Consider the following 24,039-nt stretch of genomic DNA (forward strand, 5'->3'; position numbering starts at 1 on the left):
TACTATCTGGTCTTTTAGCTGCTTCTTAATCCACAAGATTACTCTCCTATCCTTTGCCTGTGATAATTTACTATCTCAGGTTCATACTGTCCTGTATTTGTAAATGTAGGGTTTTTAAAGCAATAATTTGTAAGTTATCACCTCTGTCTCTATTACAAGCAATATTTAATTCATGATAATCTGTAAAACTAAAGGGGTGAAGTTTACTGTGTTTACTTAGACTCAGAAGGGAAATTACGAAAACTCGTCAGGCATGTTCTTTGTGAAATGTTTTCTAAACAGTTTGCTGAGAAGATTTGCAGCACCAGAACACAGACTTTCTCTTCTTCCCACAGAGCTAAGTCATAACAAAATTAGAGCCCATACTTGGGATTTGCAAGACCTGTGATAGGGCTGATCTGGGTGAGAAATACACACTCATTCACTCACCATCTCCCAATGTATGTAGAGCATTTGGAATAAATTACCAACAGTACATCAGAACGTATGATCCAGAATGTCACTTCTTTAGTTCTTCCTTTTTTTTTTTTCTTTTTTAAGGTAACAACCATCTTCAGGATAGAGGAAAATGGGTTTGCCAACATCCCTTGTCGAAGTAAATCATTAACAAACTGCGCAGGCGTTTAAGATGCATCTTCTGTCTTGTCATATTGTCCTTAACAGCCCAGATTTTTCAGGCAATACATCAACTTTGATGCTCAATTGATAATGTTTCATAATTTCTGGTATTTTCCTCAAGAGATATAAAACCACCAATGTCTATTAGTGAACAGAGTGGGTTTCTGTTTGCTAAAGTCTATATGCTTGGATTATTTTTTATTAAAAAAAAAAAGAAGGATTGTGATAGGAATTTAAATGTGAGAGCAAGACTCCATTACCCAGTGCCACTCCTGATAAAGACATCTGGGAGAGGAATCGGTTGTGCAGCTGGGAGTTGTGCAACAGCCTGAGGTCTCTTTGGTTAGAGGGTCTCACTACCTAGCAAGGCAATGACAGTGAATCTCATTTCTTTCCTTTTGTCTTTCAAAAGTCAAAACCAAAAGCAGAGTGCTCTGCTTCCCTGTATTTGAGCAGATTAGGGGAAAGAAAAGATTGAGCGTTCATGTCTGTGGATTGTGAAAAGCTCGACAGAGAGTAATGAACAGGAAATGGCTTTCATGGAAATGTGGAATTAATTCCTTAAGTAACGTTTGTTGGGTCTATTCATTACTTAAACTGATGATTTAGTAAATTGCACAGAAGCTGGGAATGCAAAATCTTCAGAGCTTTGAGCACAGAAATTGTATTAACAGAAGTTTAACATAAAATTCTTGAGATCCCTGTTTGAGAATACAGAGATATTCTTGAATATAGAAAAATAAAAGTAACATTTGCATTTGGCGGTCATCTTCACTTGCTTTTCTGCTGGGTACTGGAATGAATAGTGCACCGGTGCCCTCCATGAGTTAAGGGGTTAAGAAGGAAGTGTTTCAGACTGGTGTAAGTCTGAGGCCATGCTCACGTGGGCTGTGCTGTGAGGTGTCTGAAGTGTCTTTAGAATGTAATCTCTCCAGGCAGGGACATGTTATGTTTGGCAGCATTTACTTGCCATACAACGTGATGTACCCTTACAATGCTACATAAGATAATATCCAAGGAATTCACTTAGCAAGGAAATTAGACAGCCGAGAAGCTTGGCTCAGTGGGAAAGCATGCAGTTCCAAGGACATTGTCCTTAAAACCAGTCCTTAGCAATGGGTGAACATCAAAAGACTTGGAATTCATTTTAGTTCAGATAGCAACAGCATCTAAATTAAATATGTCTACAAATATGAACTGGAAATCTGGTAAAGCAGATTGATAGATATTGTTAGATCTCTGTACTTCCTGTGTTTAAATTTTTTTAGAAATGGAAGGCTTGAATTACTTAACAATGATGGTCGATTTTTTATTTCAAAAAAGAAGACAGGAGACGTTTGAAAGAACCAGCCTAGTATGTAGTTAAGCCTAAAGTCAGAAATGTTAAAGATAATCTCATAAACTAAGATACATTTTGTGGAATCATCTAGCATATTATACTATTGCCAGTGGAGGCCTGAATATTCTTAAAGATGCACTTCTACTTAAATAATTCTCCCATATTTCGCTGTATACTGAATTAACAAGAATATTTAATGTATGGTGTTTTCACTGACAAGTGATATCTTCCTTTTAATGCATTTCATGTGATGTCCTTAGTCAGAACCGAGTTAGGTAAAAAAAAAAAAGACAAAACCCAAATCCATCAAGACCTATTGCCTCTGAATCTATTGAAAGCTAGACTCTGAGACAGGGAAACTGAAAACTCAGAGCCATCTTTTATTATTTAGAATGGTTATATCTGTCTTGTTCTCAGTAATTTTCTCACTGTTATGCAAACAATCATACTCAGCTCTAGCTGATGGAGCTGTTACACATTTTAATGAAGCATACTCAAAAATAATTGTCCACAGTTCAAAATCATTTCTGCAAATAGTTTATATCCTGTAAGTACATTAGTAAGACTGCAAGTGAGTGAATTCTTGAGGTGTGGTGTGGCCTGTCAAATACTTTAAAAATGTCCAGGTGTTTTTAACAACAACAACAAAAAAGGCAAATAGTGATGATGAATATTTTATGCCATTATTAAGTATTGAGTGATTATGAAGATGCAGTGTTGTGTCCTGAAAGGAATCAGTGGAACTGTACTGTATCTGCCTCTTCTGTTCCTGTAGCATGTTGCAGAAACTTAAGGTGACCAGAAATCTCATTTTCTCCAGATGCTTTTAACATGGAATCTCTGGTGTATTTGTTATTATATTCAAGTCTGATGTTCATATGTGTCTTAAGAAAGAGACAATGTATTTTTTCATTCATTATTCAGGTCAGGATTTGTTGCATGAGAAGTAATGAAGTCAGAAGTAAATTTCGCCAGGGATGGGAAACTGTGTATAGAGACCAACTGACACAATCTCATTCCAGGAAAGCAATTTGTTTTCAAGAAGGGCTTAATTTATTAGCAGTCTTGGTACTTCAGATGCACAGGGACCAAGCTGCTGCGTTGTCTAGAGCTGCTTGAGAAGAGAAAAGTAATAGTTCATTTTTTTATGTACATATCTTTTTATGAAATGGTCCTGGGAAAGAAAGATATTTTTTCTTTAGAGATGCTCCTGGTTCTGTCATAAAGTCTAAACCATCTGGATCTTGTCTCCAGCTGCCTGTGAGGCAGAACCTCTGTACACTAATGTAAGAAGTTGGAGCTAGGATGCAAGAATGCTGAATTGCTCAGTTCTTGCCATTTTGGCATACTGTAAATATCCAGAATTGTTGTTCATACTTATTCACTGCATAACTTCATTTGCATTATACATTCTCATTCTCTATAATACAAACCCAGAAAGTTTCCAAGAGGTTGAGATATTTTCTCGTAGAACTGCAGAAATAAATGAAAGGAAATTAATCTTCTAGTGTCAGCGTTTACTCCCTCAGAACTGTGATATCTTAATAGGTGGAAAGGTGCGTGGTTTGGGGAGGGGGGGGGGCGTGTGTGTTCTCTGAAAACATGTTTTCTTGGACTAATAGTTGAATTTGTTGCTTTGCCAGAAGATTATTCTATTTCATCTTAATGCTTGCCGTTAGATTTGTTTTCTTTCCTGACTCTGAATTCACTAATTGAGACTCTTCCTCAGCTCAGGAAATCTCAAAGTAGTCTGTGTCAACAGGAGTCCCACCTCTCCTACTACTTGAAAGGTTTGGTCTACATGCAGGGCTGTGCAGAACAGAGATGCAGGCTTTTGGATCTGTGAACCTCATTACTTCCAAGGAAGGAAACCAAGGCATGGATGTATTTCCTATTCTTAGCCAGCTGCACTTTTGTGTTTTGTTTTGATTTGAGATGAACATTATCTAATCACAACTTTTTTGCCCTGAATTTGCTTCCTTCCTTTCAGGAATCTACCTCCAGAGAATTTTGTTCATGCTTTTCCTGAGTCACTATAAATCTGAAAGAACTCCATTACGGTTACTGGTGGAATATGTGTACAAACCAAACTAACAGCAAAATCCCCCAGTAACTTTCTGCCTAATATTATCACTTATAAAGTGGATATAATTATTGAGAAACATGTACTTTTTTCTTTGTGGAACTTTTTTTTTAATGTATTGTGACTGATTCGTAAGGCTTCTCTGTTCTTTATTGTTTTATAAGGGTGGAATAAATTTAATAAGTTTTAGGCCTGTTTTTTTAAGCAAGAAGTATTGTGTGATCACACTATGTGCAGCCAAAGTTACAGAGCAGAGAGATCTCAAGGGTAATGGTTCTGGCAGGTTTTCTGGTAAAGGTGGCTGGATAAAGGAGAAAATTGTTGCAAGTGTATTGGTGTAGGAAAAGGAGGTGGCAAAAAAATAATGGACGGTAGAGGATATACAAGGTGTGTGTGCGCTTGTGCCTGACCACTGAAGAAGTATGAACGCTGCATCACTGCAGGTTTAGCTGGATTAAATTCTGTAGCCCAAATTAGTCTATGTTCCAGAGTTAGATAATCAAAATTATTTATTCAGGAAAGGAGACAATTTCTGTTATGGGTATATATTTGTGTATTATTTGAAAGGGATGAAAATTCAGATTAATTCTTTTTTTTTTTAAGCACTGCTGGGAAACGCAGATAAAAAAGTAATCTCATTAATTTATCATGCCAGTTGACTTAAGAGTGGTATGCTAGTGCATTACTTACTATATATGGTTGTTCTAGGCTGTTCTTTCTTATTAGTATCTGAAATAGCACTGATTTGAAGTCTGTGTAACTATTGGAATTTAGTAGGTCCAGTGTTAGTAGAAGAAAAGTAAAAATGATGAATATTAGAATGTGTTCACTTTTAAAAATTTCTTTCTTTTTCAAACTTTCTGAAAGCCATACTTATATCAGCAAATCCTGAAGGCAAACAAGATAAAGTTATTTCTGAATAACTCTAGTAAAAACAGGATAGACATATGAAGCGGATTCTTTCTATCATCATCTAGCATATGTGATTGAATTAAACTATAGATTTTGGCATCACAGATAACTAGACAAATTTTCCTGAACAGAACCTGTTCCTCACATAGCTGACATCTTCTTGGCATAATTTCTGCTCAAAATCACAGGAAGGGGAGTAACTGTAAAACAGAGAACAGACTATCTGAGGAGGTCAGAGAAGTTTATGAGGGTAAAGACTATGGAGCAAACATCTCATGTTACTCATGTGCAACATGAATTTGTGCATTACCCGCATGTCAAAATACAGTGACATTGTATGGTATTGTATGCAACCCAAATACTTTTGCAGTGTGCCAAAGAATTATCTCTAACTTCTAGAGAGTGGAAAAATGAATGAAGAGGATGTTGCTTGACTATATCTGGGGATGTTATACTGATAGTTTTTGTTTCTCCTTTCTCCCTGTAAACTACAAGTGTTGAAAAATGGGGTTTGGAAGCCACAAATTACATGCACGTGTGCTTGTGTATTTATATTTGTACCTGTGTGTTTATATGTATACTTGTGTATTTATGTACATACGTGCTTACTTTTAGTCCATGTGCCTGTAATACTGCAGAAACAACTCTTTCATATTTGAAGATGACCAATATTTACATATCCACGGATGCATTCTCACACAAAATTTAACAAAAGGCAAATATATAAATATTTACTGCAAGCTATTTAATTTTGTGAAGAAGAAAACAAACACGTTGTGATTCTCTTTTTTTTTTTTTTTTTTTTTTTTTAAGGGTAATCCGTTAAATTTGATATAAGACCTGACAGTGAGGTCTTGTTTTCCATCAGGTCTTTGCCAAAAATTTTGTTTTGCCAATTCCAATCTGGGTGGTGGTTTGACCTGGTGTTTTTACAGTTGCACTGCTTATTCTTGCTTTGCTTACTGCTAGCTGGTGTACTGTTTACTATCCCTGCTGTTACCATAGATGGGGGGAACTAATAATGATTGAAAACTTAGAGGAAAAAAGTTACTATAGCCCTTGAATGGCAGACAGAATAGCTTCAGTAAGAAACATACAATCAAAACTTGTGATAAGTGGTTGGTGCACAACTAGTACGGTATCGATTCACTATTCTAATCTGCAAAAATTCAATATCTTCAACTTAATCTGCTGTTCCTATCCAGTTATTCAGACTATGACCTTTTCATAGCCATGGAACAGTGCACTATTAAAGCTGAATAATGAGGGACTGCAAAATAAGCAATATTTATTTGTCTTCAGAATATAATGCCCTAACTCTAAAGGCTTGAGTCATTTAGTTCCCCTGCTCTTTTCACCTTCCTTAATTTTCCTTTTCCAAAATGTTCTTTCACTTTGAAATTGAAACCAACCCTCATATACTTAAATTTTGTCTCATCCTCTGGGTAATTAGGAGATACTGGCTATAGCAACAGTGTATACATTTTATGTACAGCTCAGCCAGTTATTGGCTTCCTCTTCCTTCATTTTAATGGTGGATTGTTCATATTCAGTTCTTCCTGTACCCAAAATATGTAAACAAAGCAATCACAGGTAATTGGGCAGCTAATTTTAGAAGGCTCTTAGTGTGTACTTCACCTTAGTAATAGAGGTTGACATATGAAAAATACCATACCTCAACCAGGGGAGCTATATGCAGTGCTTGTAGTTCAGCAAAACTTAGTAGCCTTGCTGGTACCGACAGGAGATTGAATTAAGCTTTTGGGTCTGTGTTTGGGCTTGCATTTGGTTCCAATTCAAAAAATTTTCAACAGTAGCAACAACAAGCAAAATAAATTGAAATTCATATAACTTTCCAGTAAAACTTAAAATGTTATTTGTTAATCAGTAACTTCTAAAATAATATATATGGCCTGGGAATAGCAGCTTCCTATCCCCATTGTAGTGAATTATAAAATCTTAGGGGGGGCTTTGTTGGGTTCTTTTTCCCCCACCCTGTTTTAGGCATTCTCCTTTTATTTCTTTAGACATGAACACACCCTGTTCATTATGTCAAATTAACTCATGGGACTGTTTCAAGAAATACGATGAAAATGAACGCAAACATTTTTTAGTAAAACACAATGACTTCCAAAATATGTTACATTATACTCCCATGAAGTTCAATTTGTGGCCCTAACAATACTACAAAGAATGGCAAGTATCTAATTGTATATTTCTACATATTCTGTAATGAGATATGATGTGCATTTCAGTGGCACTGTAAAAGTAAAAATGTTTAGAGTTGTAAAGTAACTCCTGCTGTACCCAAGTAAATAATGTCTTTCTGAAGCGGTACACACCCTTAACTGGCTGTTCTTGTAACCCCTGCATACTACATAATCACTCTGTGTCCCTTCCTGTGATCCCCTATTTGCTGTGAAGAACCTGTGGTAGCTTCCAGGTATGACTTTTATTGGAGCATTTTGTAGTTTCTTTTGCCCAGCCAAAAGAGGAGGGACCTGGGGTGTGAAAGTGAAGTGCAAAGACCATAAAATACAAATGCTTAGAAAAACAGGAGCTTCATTAGCTCCCACCGCACTTCTTTTAAAATTAGTAATTCCTGACTTTACCACTGGGCGTTTAGGAAACACTTTCAGTAGTTATTGCTCCAAAACAGACTGGTCTTCTCAGAAAGCTTTTTTAAAGGAGTAGTAGCCTGGATTATGGGTGAAGAAATAAATATGTATTTAAATCCAAGCCTATTAATACAAATAGCTTCATGAGGTAGCATGCAGAGCCATTTCTGGGTTCGATGATTTAACATTTAGTTTCCTAAGCAATACAACAGAGCTGCAAGGTATCAAATCAAATATAATTTTTTCCAAGTGTGGAGATTCCGCCCCTCCAAAAAGAAGCTTTACTGAAATAATCAATTCAATGCATTGCATGTAACAGCTGGAGATAAATTTATTTATATATCTAAAAAAAAAACCCAAACCAGTTGTCACTTGTCATGTTATCCATTTCTTGTCTGGCAAAGATTTGTCCTTACTACAAGTTGTATTTAATATTTTACTCATTCAGTTGGCATTTGTGCATGTTTCTTGGCACTTTTACAAAAGACGAGAAAGCTGCTTTTACCCAGTGGTATTACTGTGTGAAGTGAAAAAGGCATATTCAAGACCATTCCTGATTATTTTGTTTCTTTTTAGTATATTTTTTTGATGAAAACAGATTAACAATTGAACCTTAAAGTGTTGCTTGTTATACACCATCAGTTGCCCTTTAATTGCAGGATAAAGTTTGATTTCCAGTATTACTGTGTGAAGTGAAAAAGGCATATTCAAGACCATTCCTGATTATTTTGTTTCTTTTTAGTATATTTTTTTGATGAAAACAGATTAACAATTGAACCTTGAAGTGTTGCTTGTTATACACCATCAGTTGCCCTTTAATTGCAGGATAAAGTTTGATTTCCAGTGGAGAATAATGTTAGATTTTTAAGAGAGTAATAGATTTTCAGTATTCTAGGCAGCTTAGATACAGGTTTTGAATCTTCCTGCTTTTACCATGTTTAGAGAGAGCATAATGTGCCATACGTATTTTAATTAAGAGTGAATTCTGGAACTCATTTCCTGCTTGTATTTAATTAAAAAAAAAAAAAAAAAGGCCAATAACTGATGTTGTTAACATTTGTTTGTGCTGTTTTGCATTTTCCTTCTTTGTTCCTTGGTTTGGTCTGTAATGATTGTAGTTTTGTTTTGTTTTGTTTTCTTCTCATGGTAGTGAGCCCTGTCTGTTCTTTTTGTAAAGCACCTACTGCTCATGTATTTCAATGCTGCATGCTTCCACAGTGTCTCACGGGCTACGCTCTTGTGGTTTAAGTCAGAATTCTATAAAATGCCACTCTTGCTTTAAGGGAAATGAAAACTAAATTTCTGGTGTTCTTCCGAGTTGCAGAGGAAGTTTTTAAAGTACAACCCTGCCCACTTGAAACACCGAGGTTCACTTCTTGCCGAAATCCCATTATAAAGTTCCATGAGATTTAAACTGCTTTCATGGTATGCTGTTAGCAGTGCCAAAAGATATTTGTTAAAATGTAAACTTACATATTACTAACTGTTGACAACATTTAATAACCCTTTTCTAGAATTCCTGGTGGTGGGATTCTACAGAAAAATAATAAAAGACCTGTGAGCCTAGTGGGGTATCTTGTATCACTCCCTTACCCCTTATAATGCTTAACAACAGGAAACAAAGTTCATTTAAGCATTTTATCAGGTGTCAAACTAGCTTAAAGAGCTATAGCAGGTTAGAAAATTTATTTAGCTTTCACAGTTTGTGACACATTCAAAGGCCACTTACTTGGAATAATCAGCAAAATCCTTCAGTGCGTTAGACACAACAATTTTTTTTAAAAGTCCCGATTAGCAGAACTGGTTCTTATCATGTACTAGAAGAGCTGTGTATGGGGGCTTAGTTAATTTTGCCATGACTTGCAAATTTTCAGTTCAGTTGCAATTAAAATTTGTGTTGACTGTGAATACAATACAGAGTATCTGCAAGTAACCTAGAGCTAGCATCAGTGTTTGACAATCAGTGTTACTTAAAACTAGATATGAAACCAACAATCCATTTCCAATTATAAATCTATTTTACGTTGATATGTTTTATCATGTCAACACAATTTTGTAGAAAAATGGTTTACTTCCGTCGTTAACAGTAGTCAGAGGCTGAAATAGCTGGCATTGCCCTGGTTGTTACTTAGGAGGAATGTTTGCTGTTAGTAATAAATTATCACTCACACGCACATGTGCACACACTCACGCAAAACCCCACAACACCTGCCCTTCAGTTAACATGCTGATATTTCCCAGTATAAAAAATACAGGACTCTCCTGCTCCCCAGTTTGAAGGACTTTCTGCTGCTTCTAAGGACATCTTAGAGTGTGTTTCAAGTTTAATCCCCTTTTCCATCAGATCCTGGTCTCCTAAAATTGCTCATTACTTATTTATCCTGACAACTGCATTTTAAGGAAACTGAAATCTTCTGTATCTTGCTTTCTTGTCTTATTATCCACCCATAATTCATACCAAAGGCATTTTTTATTAATAACATGCTTGTTTACTGAGGATGAGGAAGACATACCTGTGGAATGATACCAAAATCCGTTGGTACTTTAACTAATTTTTAACTTAATTTTAGGATTTTTTTTTTCTTTGAATTACGAGCATGAGACTAGCTGTCAGTGTTGAACTCTGTTTGTTAGGTACTGTGAAATTGAAGATTAATCTGAATTATTTTCCCCAAAAGGATTTTTCCTGATGTCACATGGCACTTGGCCAGATAAGGGGACTGAGTTTTGCAGATGTAGACACTTACAGAGTATTTCTTTTCACAAAGGCCTGATACCAAAGCTGGTTTTGCAGCTACAATTTCACAAAGCCCTCTTAGACACATGCAAACTTTTAGCATGGAACGAAGCCTGAGTCAACCCCAGTCAAAATGCTGTGCTGGTTATTTTCATGTCAGTGCCCTTTTCTCTAGACAAGGATATCTGTTCTGTGACTTTAGTGATTGAAGGAAGAGTCACTCATAATCCAAACTATTCTGCACATCTTTCACCAGATAAAATTGAAAATATGGAGCAAAGTTATTGCCAGGACACAGGGTCTTTAATGTCTTGCCTCATATACAGTGCCTAAATAAAGTATAAATAATGAAGTATAATTTACTAAATGAAGTACTTGGTAAAGCATAAAACTTTACTGAATAAAGTATAAAGTAAAATATATATAAGGATATAAAGCATGAACATTTGATATAACAATTACAAAACAGAAAAATTTATTCAATAGACAATTTACCTGTCCTGCTATGCTGTGTAAAATTAAGGTAAAAAACCAGTATGGATTATATCATATTTGTAAAGAATCTACAAAAAATACTGACAGGAATGTTATATCATGATGCATTTTAAACTATTTTACATTGATTAACAATTTACAGTGTAGCAGTAATTATGACAGTTATGTTTAAAGCTTTTAGCTACTATTTTTTTTAAAAACAGCTTTAATAAAATCAGATGACTTGGCATTTGGTTCTGTGCAACAGAATACCTGTAAAATCAAAGATAATTCCAATCATGGAGAATTTGGCCAGGCATTATGACTGCATTGTAAGTTTTTAAGATGAAAACTCAGAGGAGTACGATATTCAAAACATTTTGGAGACTTACAGTTTTTAAAATTAATTTGAACTGAGCAATGAGAAATTGCTTTTGAGGCATTAGGCTCTATGTTAAATAGTTTTGCAGTTGCCCATGATAACTTAGACTCTGTAACTACAAAAGTCTTGTTTTCTGACTAATCTTTTTCTCATGTTGAATGACTAGATTATAACAGGTCTATCAATATTCAGAATTTCCCGTTCAGACCCAAGAATTCACTGCCCTGGATCCAAACCCGAGCTGTATGCAGTGATACTATTTGTGCTTTCCCAAGTTTAAATAACCTGTGATGAAGAAATCTTATTTCATTTTTAAAGAGGATGTAAGTTAAAATCTAGATGATATGTAGCAGTGTAGTGGAAAAAGTGCTTGCAAACTGAATGTACAGTAACCAATCTGTAATATTCCAAACACTAAATAAATTAATTTATTTCAATATTAAATGCATTTTAGAACAATACTTTCCCAGACTATTAAAGGTGTTAGCAAACATCAGTACATACCCAGCTCAACAGTATCAGAAGAGAACACTTCCAATCATAGAATGGTTTGGGTTGGAAGGAACCTTTAAACATCATCCAGTTCCTACTGCCCTGCCACAGGCACGGGCATCTTTCACTGGATCAGGCCTTGAACACTTCCAGGGATGGGGCATCCACAGCTTTTCTGGGCAGCTTGTTCCAGCACCTCACCACCCTCATCATAAAAAAAATTCTTCCTTATGTCCAAGCTAAATCTACCCACTTTCAGTTTAAAATCACTGCCCCAGGTCCTTTCACTACAGGCCCTGGTAAAAAAGTCTTTTTCTGGCTTTCTTATTACCCCCCTTTAAGTACTGAAATGCCACAGTACTTCTTAACTGCAGAGAGCAAAGAAAAATTATTTCTTTCTGTAGAGCAGCACCTTGGCTGTGTCTCACTGAGGTGAGATTAAACAGATTAAACACATTAAACAGAAGATGGCTTGTAGGAATTGGATGCCTGCTTGATGACTTTTTATGCTAGGTCAGCCTCTGGTTCATCCTGAAACAAACCAAACCAACAAAAAACCCGAAAGTATCTGTACTAAAGTATCTAGAATTTTAGAAACAAGACCACTGTTAGAAATTGCTATTAAAATTGAGTGTGTTTAAAAACAGTAGGTTTAGAGCTCCTTCTGACTTTTGTCAAGGTCCCCTTTTAAAAAGAAAAGTGACACCTTGATGACAGTAAGCAAGACTAACTTAAACGTTTAAAATATTTAGTAGTAGTTGTTTGACTGGAAAAATTAAATGCATTCAAGGATTAAAACTCCTTGTTTTCTCCTAGGTGCCTTTCTGATAATTAGTCTCATTGATGGGAAGAGTATAATAAAGAAAGGGGAGAGTGTTTACTGCATGCAGATGGCAATCCTTTCTCACTGTAGTGTAATCATTTAATTGATTAGGAGAGTGCTCAGATGATCAAAGAAGTGGAAGTGGATAAAGTGACAGTGCTGGAAAGAAAACAAGTTGAAGCAATCAGGAAGCTCTGGGAAGACCCAGGAATTCAAGAATGCTACGACAGACGGAGGGAGTACCAGCTCTCAGACTCTGCTAAGTAGTAAGTACTCTGTTTAATTACAAGGACAAACTTAATGAAGTTCATCATAGAAACATTTAGGTTGGAAAGGACCTTTAAGATCATAAAGTCCAACCGTTAATGTAACGCTGCCAGGTCCATTACTAAACTATGTCCCTAAGCCCCACATCTACACGCCTTTTAAATACCTGCAGGGGTAGTCACTCAACCACTTCGCTGGGCAGCCTGTTCCAATGCCTGACAACTCTTTCAGTGAAGATTTTTTTCTTACTACCCAACCCCAAACATCCCCTGACATTGAGGCCATTTCCTCTTGTCTTATCCCTTGTTACTTGGGAGAAGAGACTGACACCCACCTGGCTACAGCCTCCTTTCAGGCAGCTGTAGAGGGCGATAAGGTCTCCCCTCAGCCTCCTCTTCTCCAGGCTGAACAACCCCAGTTCCCTCAGCCGCTCCTCATCAGACTTGTGCTCCAGACCCCTCACCAGCTTTGTTGCCCTTCTCTGGACATGTTCCAGCAGTGGAATGTCTTTCCTGTAGTGAGGGGCCCAAAGCTGAACACAATATTTGAGGTGTGGCCTCACCAGTAAAAGGGCATGGTCACTTCCCTAGTCCTGCTGGCCACACTATTTCTGATACAAGCCAGGATGCTCTTGGCCTTCTTGGCGATGTGGACATACTGTGGGCTCATTATGAAGAGAGAGGTTCACTCTGATTTTATTAGTTGTACCTTTGTCTCTGTTGGTCTGTGGTACACTACAAATTTTAAACTGGAGTGATGAAACAAACTAATTTTAGGCTTTCTGAACATACTGGAACCATCATCTCTCCCAGTTCTGAGGTCAACACAGCTGGTACATAACTGACTTTCCCTTGGGGGAAATCACAAAAAACAGCTGTACAAAATATATTGACAACAAGTAGGCAGGTCAGACAGTCCAGTTACATGAAAAGTTTAGGAAACAAATAAGAATAAAGATAATTCTCTCCCCCAATTTTCAAAGAATTTCATTGTGAAAAAATGATTGTTTCGTGAGAACAGAAAATTTACACTTGTTTCTGCCAAGGTTGAGAAGCAACAGTTAAATTTCAGCAAGGAACATTTAGACTAGGCATTTATGGTAAACTTGAACTCAGAATGGTTACAGAAGAGCTGGCAATCTGTTCCTGTGTGTTGTTATCATTCTTGACAGATGTTTGTCTTGTTCTTAAATAACCCTACACTGGAGAATAAGGATGCCATTTAATGGTCTACTCTAGCTACATTTTCTAAGAAATCAGCCACAATGGAAAATGAGTTTTATCTTAAATTTAATTAAATCTTCCTTTTACTGCTTATTACAATTGAGATCTCAGTAACAATTTGCTGCATTGCTGGAGAGGAGGAATTTTCTTATTTTAAGAGAAAATTTTTCTAAGTGTTAACATTAAGTGTATTTCTGATTTTGGACCCCAAATGTGAGGGATGTTTGGGCAGCAAGGGGAAAATACATTGACAACCTCCCTCTTCCACCAAAGGAAAAGGGAGTGAATTAGTGCTTAAACAAAGGAAGGTTTGTGTTACAACCATGTTGTATCATTGGGAATACAGTTTATACTTTTTGTATGCCTTGCTAGGATTTTGAATGATCTCATGTTGCCTTCTTGTGGTGGGAAGACAGATTGCAGAGAGGAATAGCAGGCATCAGTTCTTAGTGTCTTGCTCAACCACTGCTCATGTATTGAGGCACAGGGGTGTCATCCTAGAATTTAATCTCAGCCATGAAAAGCACAAGAGCCTTGTGAAACTAAGGAGGGTAAAATTAAGAATGATCGCATGGGCAGATGAGAAACTGAATGCATCATCTTTTATATTAAAAATATGTAAGTTTGAAGCATTCATGTTTGCTGTGCTTTCCATTAATTACTTTTCTGAATTCTGTCCAGCAACCTTTCGCATTTGTGTGCAGTAGAAGCGTCACAGATGAAGTGACAGGGGATAGAGTCCTGTTGGTAAACATGATGGCTAGGACTCATGCTTATTTATGTGTTCAGATCTTAATTTTGATGTTTGTTCTGGGGTGATAGCGGAGATCATGAAAATAAAATTCATCATTCTGGGTGTGGGCTGATTGTCATGCGGGTCTCAGTTAAGGTCAAGGCTTTTATAGTTCCATGCCAGCAACAATTGTGCTAAGGCCACGCACAACTGAATTTCTGTTTAGCTGCTTTTGTGGGAACACTTGAACAATTGCTGGTTAGTACTTTGGGTTTGAATCTGTCTGATTAATTTATGACAGTGCATTAATCTCGTTTCTGTGTATATTTAACTTTTCAGTTATCTTACTGACCTTGATCGTATTGCTATGCCCTCATTTGTGCCAACTCAGCAAGATATTCTTAGAGTCCGAGTGCCGACTACCGGAATTATTGAGTATCCTTTTGATTTAGAAAATATTATATTTAGGTAAGACTGCTTGTCAAATGATTCAGTATACAATTATGAAAGTATTTGCTGCAACTTTACTTCTAAGGTCCTTTAAGCTTTTGCATTCAATCAGTGTTGTATGTGTTTCCAGCCCTTTTAGTCTCCAAAGTTATTACAGTAACTTGAGTGGTGTTTCAAAACATGCCTTTTGAAATTTACATTACATGCAAAAAACTTTTCAATTTAAGCAGCCCAATTGCTGTGTATTCTGAACTATTAGTTTAATTAAGAGTCTTAGATGGTGGGGTAGCAGGGACAAGGTATTTCTCCTAACATGAGTGCTCATGTCAGAATGTAGCTTAATTCCATTTAGAGCCAACAGTTTTTGCCTCCTGACTGTCCCCTAACAAGTATGTTAAATCCCTCAAGTGAGTTTACAGCTTTCATTTAGCTAAAGTTAGGGAAGGGAGTTGGAGACACTAAGGGAAGGAGGAGAAAAAAAAAAGTGGGGGGTCACGGCACTAGATACTTCTATTTTTCCTGCCATATAATATACAAAAAAGAATTATGTTCAGTGGAATTGAGAGAAACAAACATACTCATAAAGGTGAAAGAAAGAAAGAAATTATCTTATCAGCTACAAGACAAGCTATCGCAACAGGTGGGGTTACTGATTTTCTAAGGGAAAGCGTATTTTTTTTAATTTCAAAATTCCAGAATTCACACTAGCTTGATTATAGATTTTCTTCCACCAAAACACCCATTTCATCATGAACAAACACCTGCCTGCAGTTACAACACAGAACCAGAATCCACTCTGATAACACATGGTCAAATCAGCCTAACTCTGATTTTGTTGTTTGTTTGTTTTTTCCTGGAAAATGTTCTAGGGAACATTTTGACCTGGGTAAAATGTGAGGGACTTAACTGTCTGCAAAACCATAGGAATCTGATGCAGAACTAAGATATTTGTGAGCATTTGATGTTTTTGAGGAGTGAGATATGACTACACTGGGGTTCTTGGCTGGGGTGAGGGGGAGGGGAGGGAGCAAAGGAGATTTTAGAGTGTGAGGGGAAACAAAATTGAATATGTTCACATCTGCCTTTGCTAAAATTTCTACCAACACAGGAAAAAAACCCCAGAATTACATTTTGTAATGTACCTCAAGTGGCTTATACACTTGTACTGGGCCTGGCTAGGATAAAGTTAATTTGTTTCATAGCAGCTGATATAATGCCGTGTTTTAGATTTGTAACCAAAACAGCACTGATAACATACCAGTGTTCTAGCTTTGCTGCACAGTGTTTGCTCAGGGCCAAGGCCACCGCTATTTCTCTGCCCCTCCAATGAATAGGCTGGGGGGTACACAAGAGGTTGGGAGGGGACACAGCCGTGTAGATGATCTGAACTAACCAAAGACATATTTCACACTGTATAATGTCATGCTTAGTGATGAAAGTGAAAAGAAGGGCCTCTAGGGAGATTGGCCATCTTTTTATCTGGAACTGGTTGGGCATTGGTCTACCGATGGGAGGTGGTGAGAGATTGCCTTTGCATCATTCGTTTTATATTCTTTATCTCTTCTTCCACTTATCCTTCACTTACTAAACAATTGTTTTGTTTTTTTTTTTATATAGACCCACAACTGTTTTTGCTTTTATTCTGCCCACCCATATTGCGGGGGTGGGGGGGGGGAAGGGAGGTAGGTGTTGTGCTTAGCGGCCCACTGGGATTAACCCCCAACACCACTAAAGAACACTGAACGTTGTAGCACTACAGCAAGTGAATCAAGTGTATATATTGAACAGAAAATACAATGTTAAGATATAATTTTCACAGTTCAAGCTTACCTCAGGTAGGTGATCTATTGTAAGGCCTTTGGATGTACTTAAAGTATCTTACGACAATGACTAATACACTGACTGTATTTCTGTTCAACAGGATGGTGGACGTAGGTGGCCAAAGGTCAGAAAGAAGGAAGTGGATCCATTGTTTTGAAAGTGTTACTTCCATCATTTTCTTAGTTGCATTAAGTGAATATGATCAAGTCTTGGCAGAATGTGACAATGAGGTAAGGAGTGGGGGTATCTAAATACAGTATAGAGAAAAAAAATGTGTGCTTTTTAAGAAAGACAGCATTCACATGTCTTCATATAGAATTAAATTAAGAAGCTGATCAAGTAGTCCTGAAGTTGCATTAAATTATCAACCTGCCAGTAAAAGTGAACTCTACCTTAAAAGACAAAACCATGATTTAAAAACATGTTTGAGAATTTGAGCATCAGCAGTATTTCTAAGCAAGTAAAACTACCTCAGTCATCTGTAATTAGTGGGTTTTTGTTTTGTTTTTTAAGTGTCTGATGTTTCAAATTAACCTGTGCATTAATTAAAGTTAAAACAAAATAACTTAGAATTTACCTTCTTCCCAAGGTTATAAAACATGAGTTCTTCTAGAGTGCTGTCATCAGCAGTAGCCAAATGCTGTAGAGAAGGATGCAAAAAAGAAAACAGTAGACAATTAGACAAAAGCATTTTAGTGGAGCTGTATTCCTTTTGGTAGTGGCTGCTTTTCACCCTACAGTATGAGGATTCCTTCAAATGTCCTTCAGAAACACTTAATACCATTTGAACTCTGAAGTCCCAAAGCCCTTACAGATAATTTTCTCAAGATCTGTTTGAACTGTGAAAAGCATACCCTACTTCACTTGCTGAAGTGCCACAATGTCCATTGTAGTTGAGATAGAGTTTTCAAAGTTTCCTGTCATCCCTTAACCTGTGAACAACTTCGGTAATTGTAATCTTCTTTTTCCTTTCAACATCTTGAACATTTTGTTATGCTCACTTTGGACATTAGGAAATAAATAACAGACTGCTGTCACAACTTTGTCCCCAGGAACTCCAAACACCAGTCTCTGAATGTGGTGTTCTTGAAATGGACTGACTTTATTACTAGTATAGATGAGTATGTATACTCTTGTCCTTTAGCTATGTTACAGTATGTTAATACCACATATGTGACCCGATACACCCTGCTTCAGCTCTCACTGTGAGGTCAGAAGAGGCTTTCATAGAGCAGCACTCCATGGCTGCTCACTAATTTGTAAAAGAATTCCATTAATTTCTCTTATTAAGGCTTACCTTGATTCCGTATGCCATCATGCCATTCATAGCAGTGATCCAAAACCCAGTGGGCAAAAGGATATAGAACATGTAGAGTAATGATCAACTAATGCATTGCAATTGTGCTTAGTAAAAGTAATATTTTTAAAACAGCTTTCAAAAAAACCTTTATGATCTCTGGCTGATGTGATTTGTATATGGTGCTGTCTAGAGAGTGTAACTTCGTATTAATTTTTGTTGTTGTAGAATCGAATGAAAGAAAGCAAGGCCTTATTTAAAACTATCATTACATATCCCTGGTTTCTGAATTCTTCAGTCATTTTGTTTCTAAATAAAAAAGATCTTCTAGAAGAGAAAATCATGTATTCCCATCTAATTAGTTACTTTCCAGAATACACAGGTAAGCATTTATCCCAGACTATCTTCACAAAGCTAAAAGTCATATTTAAACCAGTTAGTTTTTCCTCATTAAATTGAACAGGGAAAGTGGAATTATGCAATATATTTGATATCTATGCTTTTCTACTCTATCCTTTAAAATACAAATTAAGTTACTTAGCTTTACTGGAACTTTTTTTTTTTTTTTTTTAACGGAGCATTGTGGACAGTCTTAGATTTCTTGCAGCCATTCTGTTACTGTTAGAGTGGCACAATCGCGATTTATGAGAAGAAGCACCTTTTTCATCTTCGATCTCAAGAGACAAGATGCAGGGGGGACTTGGGGAATACAGACGTAATTCCAACTCTTTAGATAGTAAAACCCCATAGTATAGCTTTGCACTCCTTATTATAACTTGTTTTCTATATAAAAGTCCAAAGTTAAAAAGCAGCCTGAATAACTTTTCTTAACAAACCTTACTGATACTTAAAGTTGCCAAAATAATGACGAAAATAATGACAGATGTATTCCGTTACTTAATACAGTATTATATTCTGCAAGACATGTCACATTAAATCCTACAATTAATAGTGAAAAGAACTATAATAATTTAGAAGCTACAGAGAAAACATACATCCCTCTCTTGGCCAAAGAGAATCCTGTTCACTCTGTGTGTTTGAGAAAATTTAGTTTCTCCCATGGTCTTTGACGTACTGCAATGATGTAGCAAACTAGTAATATATGCTGGGTAATTTCAGTTGTGTAGGTTTTTATTAAAAATTACTTTGACCTGTAAGGTTTACTGTTGAAAAAAGCATACTCCATACATTTTAGAAAGAAGTGCTATAACAGCTTTTGCTCCACTAACGTGAATGAGAAAATGCCAATAAGGGAGTATAGTATGCCTTTATAGCAATTTAAATATGAAATTAGCCTGTTAAGATACTGTCTGTATGTTTCTTCCTTGACCTATAGCTTTTAACTGTTTGAAACCACTAATTGTGCTTTTGACTAGGACCTAAACAAGATGTCAAAGCTGCCAGAGACTTCATTTTGAAGCTGTATCAGGATCAAAATCCAGACAAGGAGAAAGTTATCTACTCCCACTTCACTTGTGCCACAGACACAGAAAATATTCGTTTCGTCTTTGCTGCTGTCAAGGACACAATCCTGCAATTAAACCTGCGGGAGTTCAACCTGGTTTAAGTAAAAAACATGGTTGCAGCCACAAAGGGTGTTTTACTCATAGCACAGCCTGTGTTGATTAAGAAAAAAGGTGTCTTTTTAAATACCATTTACAGCAATGGGAGGAGGATTTATATTTACTGAAGAAGTATGGATTAAGAGAACTGTAAAGAATGAGTTTCAAAGTTTACTTTTTAAGACATAAATTTAAAATATGGTGTTCATATTTCCAATATTAGTTTTGTCTGTGAGTTATTTTTTGACAGCTGTGGGATAGTATATTTAGAAGAATGTACATAACTATGTTGCTGTATTTTCTTAAGGTTTTCTTTTTCTTTCCCTTTTTTATTTTTATTTAGCATTTACAGTCATAGCTTATAAAGTTTCAAACAGTGGTGCCTTAAAAATGAGAAGCTAGTGTTATTTTAGGGTGCTTAGACACTTTTATATTCTTGTTCTGAGCAATGTAGTTGGAAGACTAGGGTAAACCTATCACACTTTTTAGAACCATCTCTCAGTAGTCTTGATAGGCCAAACCCATTAATGTTCTAGGAATCATTACAAAAGGTGATTAATTATTGGTGAACCTTGCCTATCACTGCCTTTTTGTTCAAGTGCCTTACAACAATAAGATAACCTTTCATAGTTAAGGAATGATGGATTAAGATCTTGTAGGCAGTCCATGGAATTTACTCTTTCCTGAAGGGTAAAAGAATTTCTCAGACACCACGGCATCTAGCAAACATTCTCAGCATTCACTGCCATGGGAGCTCGGAGATCATCCACAGCTGCCTGCGATAAACTGGGCCTTAAATTCCTCCAGATCACTAACATAACTTGCTTTGTGCCCTTTGCATTTTCCCATCTGTGAGCTTCACAGGGTTGCATGGGTTAGAGAGCAGTAAAGCCTCTCTAGAAGATTTTTCAGGCATTTTCCCATCTCCTCCACTCCCTGCCCAGCTACAGACCTCTCCACTAAAGATGGCAGAACCACCAATAGCTCAGTCAGTTCTCCTTCACTGGGTCAAAAATTCTCAGACATTAGGGCAATCTTGAAAACCTTTTTTACCCATGCAAAATTGGTGGTAGTCACTGGCACTTGATCATCTAACCCAGCAACACAGATAAGGGGAGTGTTTTAGTAGAACAGTCTGTTATTAGTCGTAATTCAGCCCAAAAGATGTGCTGAGGTTCTCCTGTATTTAAATACATGAAAATTCCATGTTTCCAAGAAGAAACTTTATAGCAATAGTTCTTAATATCATAAAATGCATAAAATAGCAATTTCTCTATGCAGCACAGAAAAAAATTCAGGTTATATTGATTTGTAGTGCGTCTGTATATTCAGCCAGGTTGATAGCTCTCGCACTTCAGTCCTGTGAAAAGCACACGCTGACCTTTCACTGCCCATGAAAAAAAAAGTGTTTACCGATTCATATATTAAACAGCACACTTCCCTTTTGTCCAGCAGTACAGAAAAAGTAATGTAAGTCCAGAGCTGGTTTGGGTTGCTGTGGAGAAAACCACCTGCAACATTTGATTTATTTCTTCTTTCTTTAGTGTTGTAACAAGCACTAGACACCTGTTCTTACACTGCTTTAATGTTCCTCTGTGAGGGAAGCACACAGACCTATACGCTGTGCCCTTGCTCGTGGGAACAGTGCAGTACACCCTGGGACAAGGTACTGGGTACAGTGCCAGTTGCCAAATGAGGTGAGGCCAAGGGGAAGCAACAGAAAGCACAGAATAAAACAGCACGTCTGTGCATGTGCCATCCGTGTCCCTGACCTGCCATCTCTATCCTCCTTCCGAGACACTGACATCGTGACGAGTCCTCAGATCTGCTGTCCTAAACTAACTGCTGTTGCTCAAAAAATAATTCAAAAGCATTTCTTGTCATAAAACCTGTAGATACTGAAGTTTTATATTAACTCAGGAAAAGAAGGCGACAAAAATGCTTTTTCTAGGGCAGCAGATTTGACGGAGAAAAGCATATGAAATTCCCAAATGCTTGAACTGCTTGATCCAGTTTTGAGTCCCCTGGGAACTTCCGGAAAAATGTCTGTTTAAACTCTTAGCAGTTCAATTATCTTGAGTCAAGTTTTGCTGTTTATGCAATTTATGGTACGTTGGTACCAGAAATTTGGGAGCCCGGCTTTGCTAGAGTACAAGATTTGCAGATTATGAGACAGGTACCATTTTACAGGACCCATCAGTACAAGAATGCCTTTCTTTCACACTTTACAACCAACATTTAAAAATATGAGGGCAGTTACCAAGACAAACTTCTGCACATAGTTCTCAATCTGCTTGATGCAACAAGGAATGAAAACCCACAAAGATAAAAAACCAGGAGAGATCCAGAAAAAACATAATTCAGTTTTTTTTCCCTTTTAGCCTTTTATGTATTGGTCTGGAGATAAGTTAATAAAAATTAATGGCATGGACATTCTTTTACTCCTTCTAGGAGGAGACTTAACAGCCAACTTACTCCTCAAAGTATTATAAGAATATTTAGAATTCTTGTTCCAGATTTCCCCTGAAAACAATCAAGACCCCTTTATAAAATCTCTGCTGTGAGTGGAATTTTAGATCCTTGGATCTCACTTGCAGTCACAAAAGCAAAAATTGTGACCAGGATCATGGTTGCATTTCTTAGGTCAACTAACAAAGCTCAGGCTCCAAGGTGATGCATAGATGTACTTGCATATACTGGCCAGAAAATTCCAAATTGATCCACTGGTAAGAATAACAACAGGCAAATCTTGACTGAGTAATAGAGTTATAGGCAGGAAAAAAGATGTCAGCGATCTGCTAATTTGTTCATATTTAGACAGAAAAGCGTAAGGCATCAAGAATTGCATAACCAAACAATGATGATTTGCATTTTAAGCAAAGGTTATGATACACACAAATGTTTTTCTGTATGAAAATATGAAATGCTTTGTAAATTTTTGATCTGCATAATGAAACAAGTGTTGTGATACACATGAAAACCAAAGCTAAATCAGAAAGACTGCACCATATCTAAGACAGTTACAAATACACAACGCATATTGGCAGGTTTTTTCCATGAGCAGTTCCCACATTTAATAATCCTGTTCTTTTGAAATACATGGTCTCAATCCCTTTAAAAAAAAAAAAAAAAAAAAAAATGGAAAAAACCCCCCAAACCTTCCACAGTATTGGATTAATTTCTATAACAATCTGCACACAACAGCTCCTTCACCCAGTCTGGTTTTAGTAACACATTTAAGCATAGAACCCAAGACCTTTCCTTGGCAGAAGTTACAGATAAATTGGCCAACATAGGAAAAAAGGAAAACAACCCACCCAACACTGTAATTAACTGTTAGGAGCTTTAGCCACCTGTATCCTTAGTTCCTGGGAGGTCAATGTTTCATTGGTACAGGTTGCTGCTTTAGTTTTTGCTCCCTCTTCAGTAAAGATCAGTCACTGCAGATGGAGAAGGACCAGCTGGGAGACTTTAATGCTGGAAAAAGGTGGAATTGTACAATTTGCTGAAGAAACACTGCGCACTCTTGCCTTGTACAATACTTATACGATTACAAGCAATGCATTCTTTAGGTAGCTCTTTTCTGGAATTCAAATGTGAAAGGTTCAAGAAGGGAAAAAAAAATAATCTTCTGAATAGTTTTGTGGGATGTTCTCATTCTCAAAGCTCATACCATATCTGGAAATGCATATAAATCAAATAGATACAAATCTGTGTAAACATCATATGGATATGGAGATATTTACAAACAAGCCACAAGACTTAGCAATCCTATTAAGGTGTGTGATGTATTTATTGAAACTGGTTTGCATCAGCAGAATAATTAGGAAACTTAGGGTTTGTAGTTCCATAATATGCTCTAAGTATTAAATTTTTACTACCGTTACATACCAATATTAATCTTTTATTGACTGGTGTGTGGTATTTGTTATTTGCAGATGGATGGCTAAAAATAACTCGGAAGGAAAAAAAAAAGACCGTAGCGATTTGTTTGATATGTGAGTGGATTTTGTGAAGTGCTAAAGATAAACAGCTAATGGCATATGTACAGATCTTCTGTGGGGAAAAAAAGGATTTTGTAAGAGTCTGGTTATCTGGCAACACCACCTACGTTTTTTCAACATGGCAACAGAAAAATAAAATACTTTAAAGGGAGCTTATACATGTAAATCCAGTTATTAAAAGCTTGTCCTTATAATAAACCAAAG

The 24,039-nt window shown here is 36.7% G+C and overlaps 1 protein-coding gene across 1 annotated transcript in view; it reads left to right on the forward strand.

The window, feature by feature from the left end:
• LOC104124722 (guanine nucleotide-binding protein subunit alpha-14) overlaps positions 1–19,836 on the forward strand; it is a 43,983-nt gene extending 24,147 nt beyond the window's left edge. Inside the window, exons 3-7 of the mRNA XM_009637091.2 lie at positions 12,590–12,744; positions 15,041–15,169; positions 17,073–17,202; positions 18,498–18,651; positions 19,646–19,836. Of these exons, the coding sequence (XP_009635386.2) occupies positions 12,590–12,744; positions 15,041–15,169; positions 17,073–17,202; positions 18,498–18,651; positions 19,646–19,836 (759 nt within the window). The remainder of the gene's footprint in view (positions 1–12,589; positions 12,745–15,040; positions 15,170–17,072; positions 17,203–18,497; positions 18,652–19,645) is intronic.
• The last annotated feature ends 4,203 nt before the right edge of the window (positions 19,837–24,039 follow it).

Source organism: Egretta garzetta, unplaced genomic scaffold (assembly GCF_000687185.1).
Source record: "Egretta garzetta isolate BGI_Z169 unplaced genomic scaffold, ASM68718v1 scaffold334, whole genome shotgun sequence".
Lineage (NCBI taxonomy): Eukaryota > Metazoa > Chordata > Aves > Pelecaniformes > Ardeidae > Egretta > Egretta garzetta.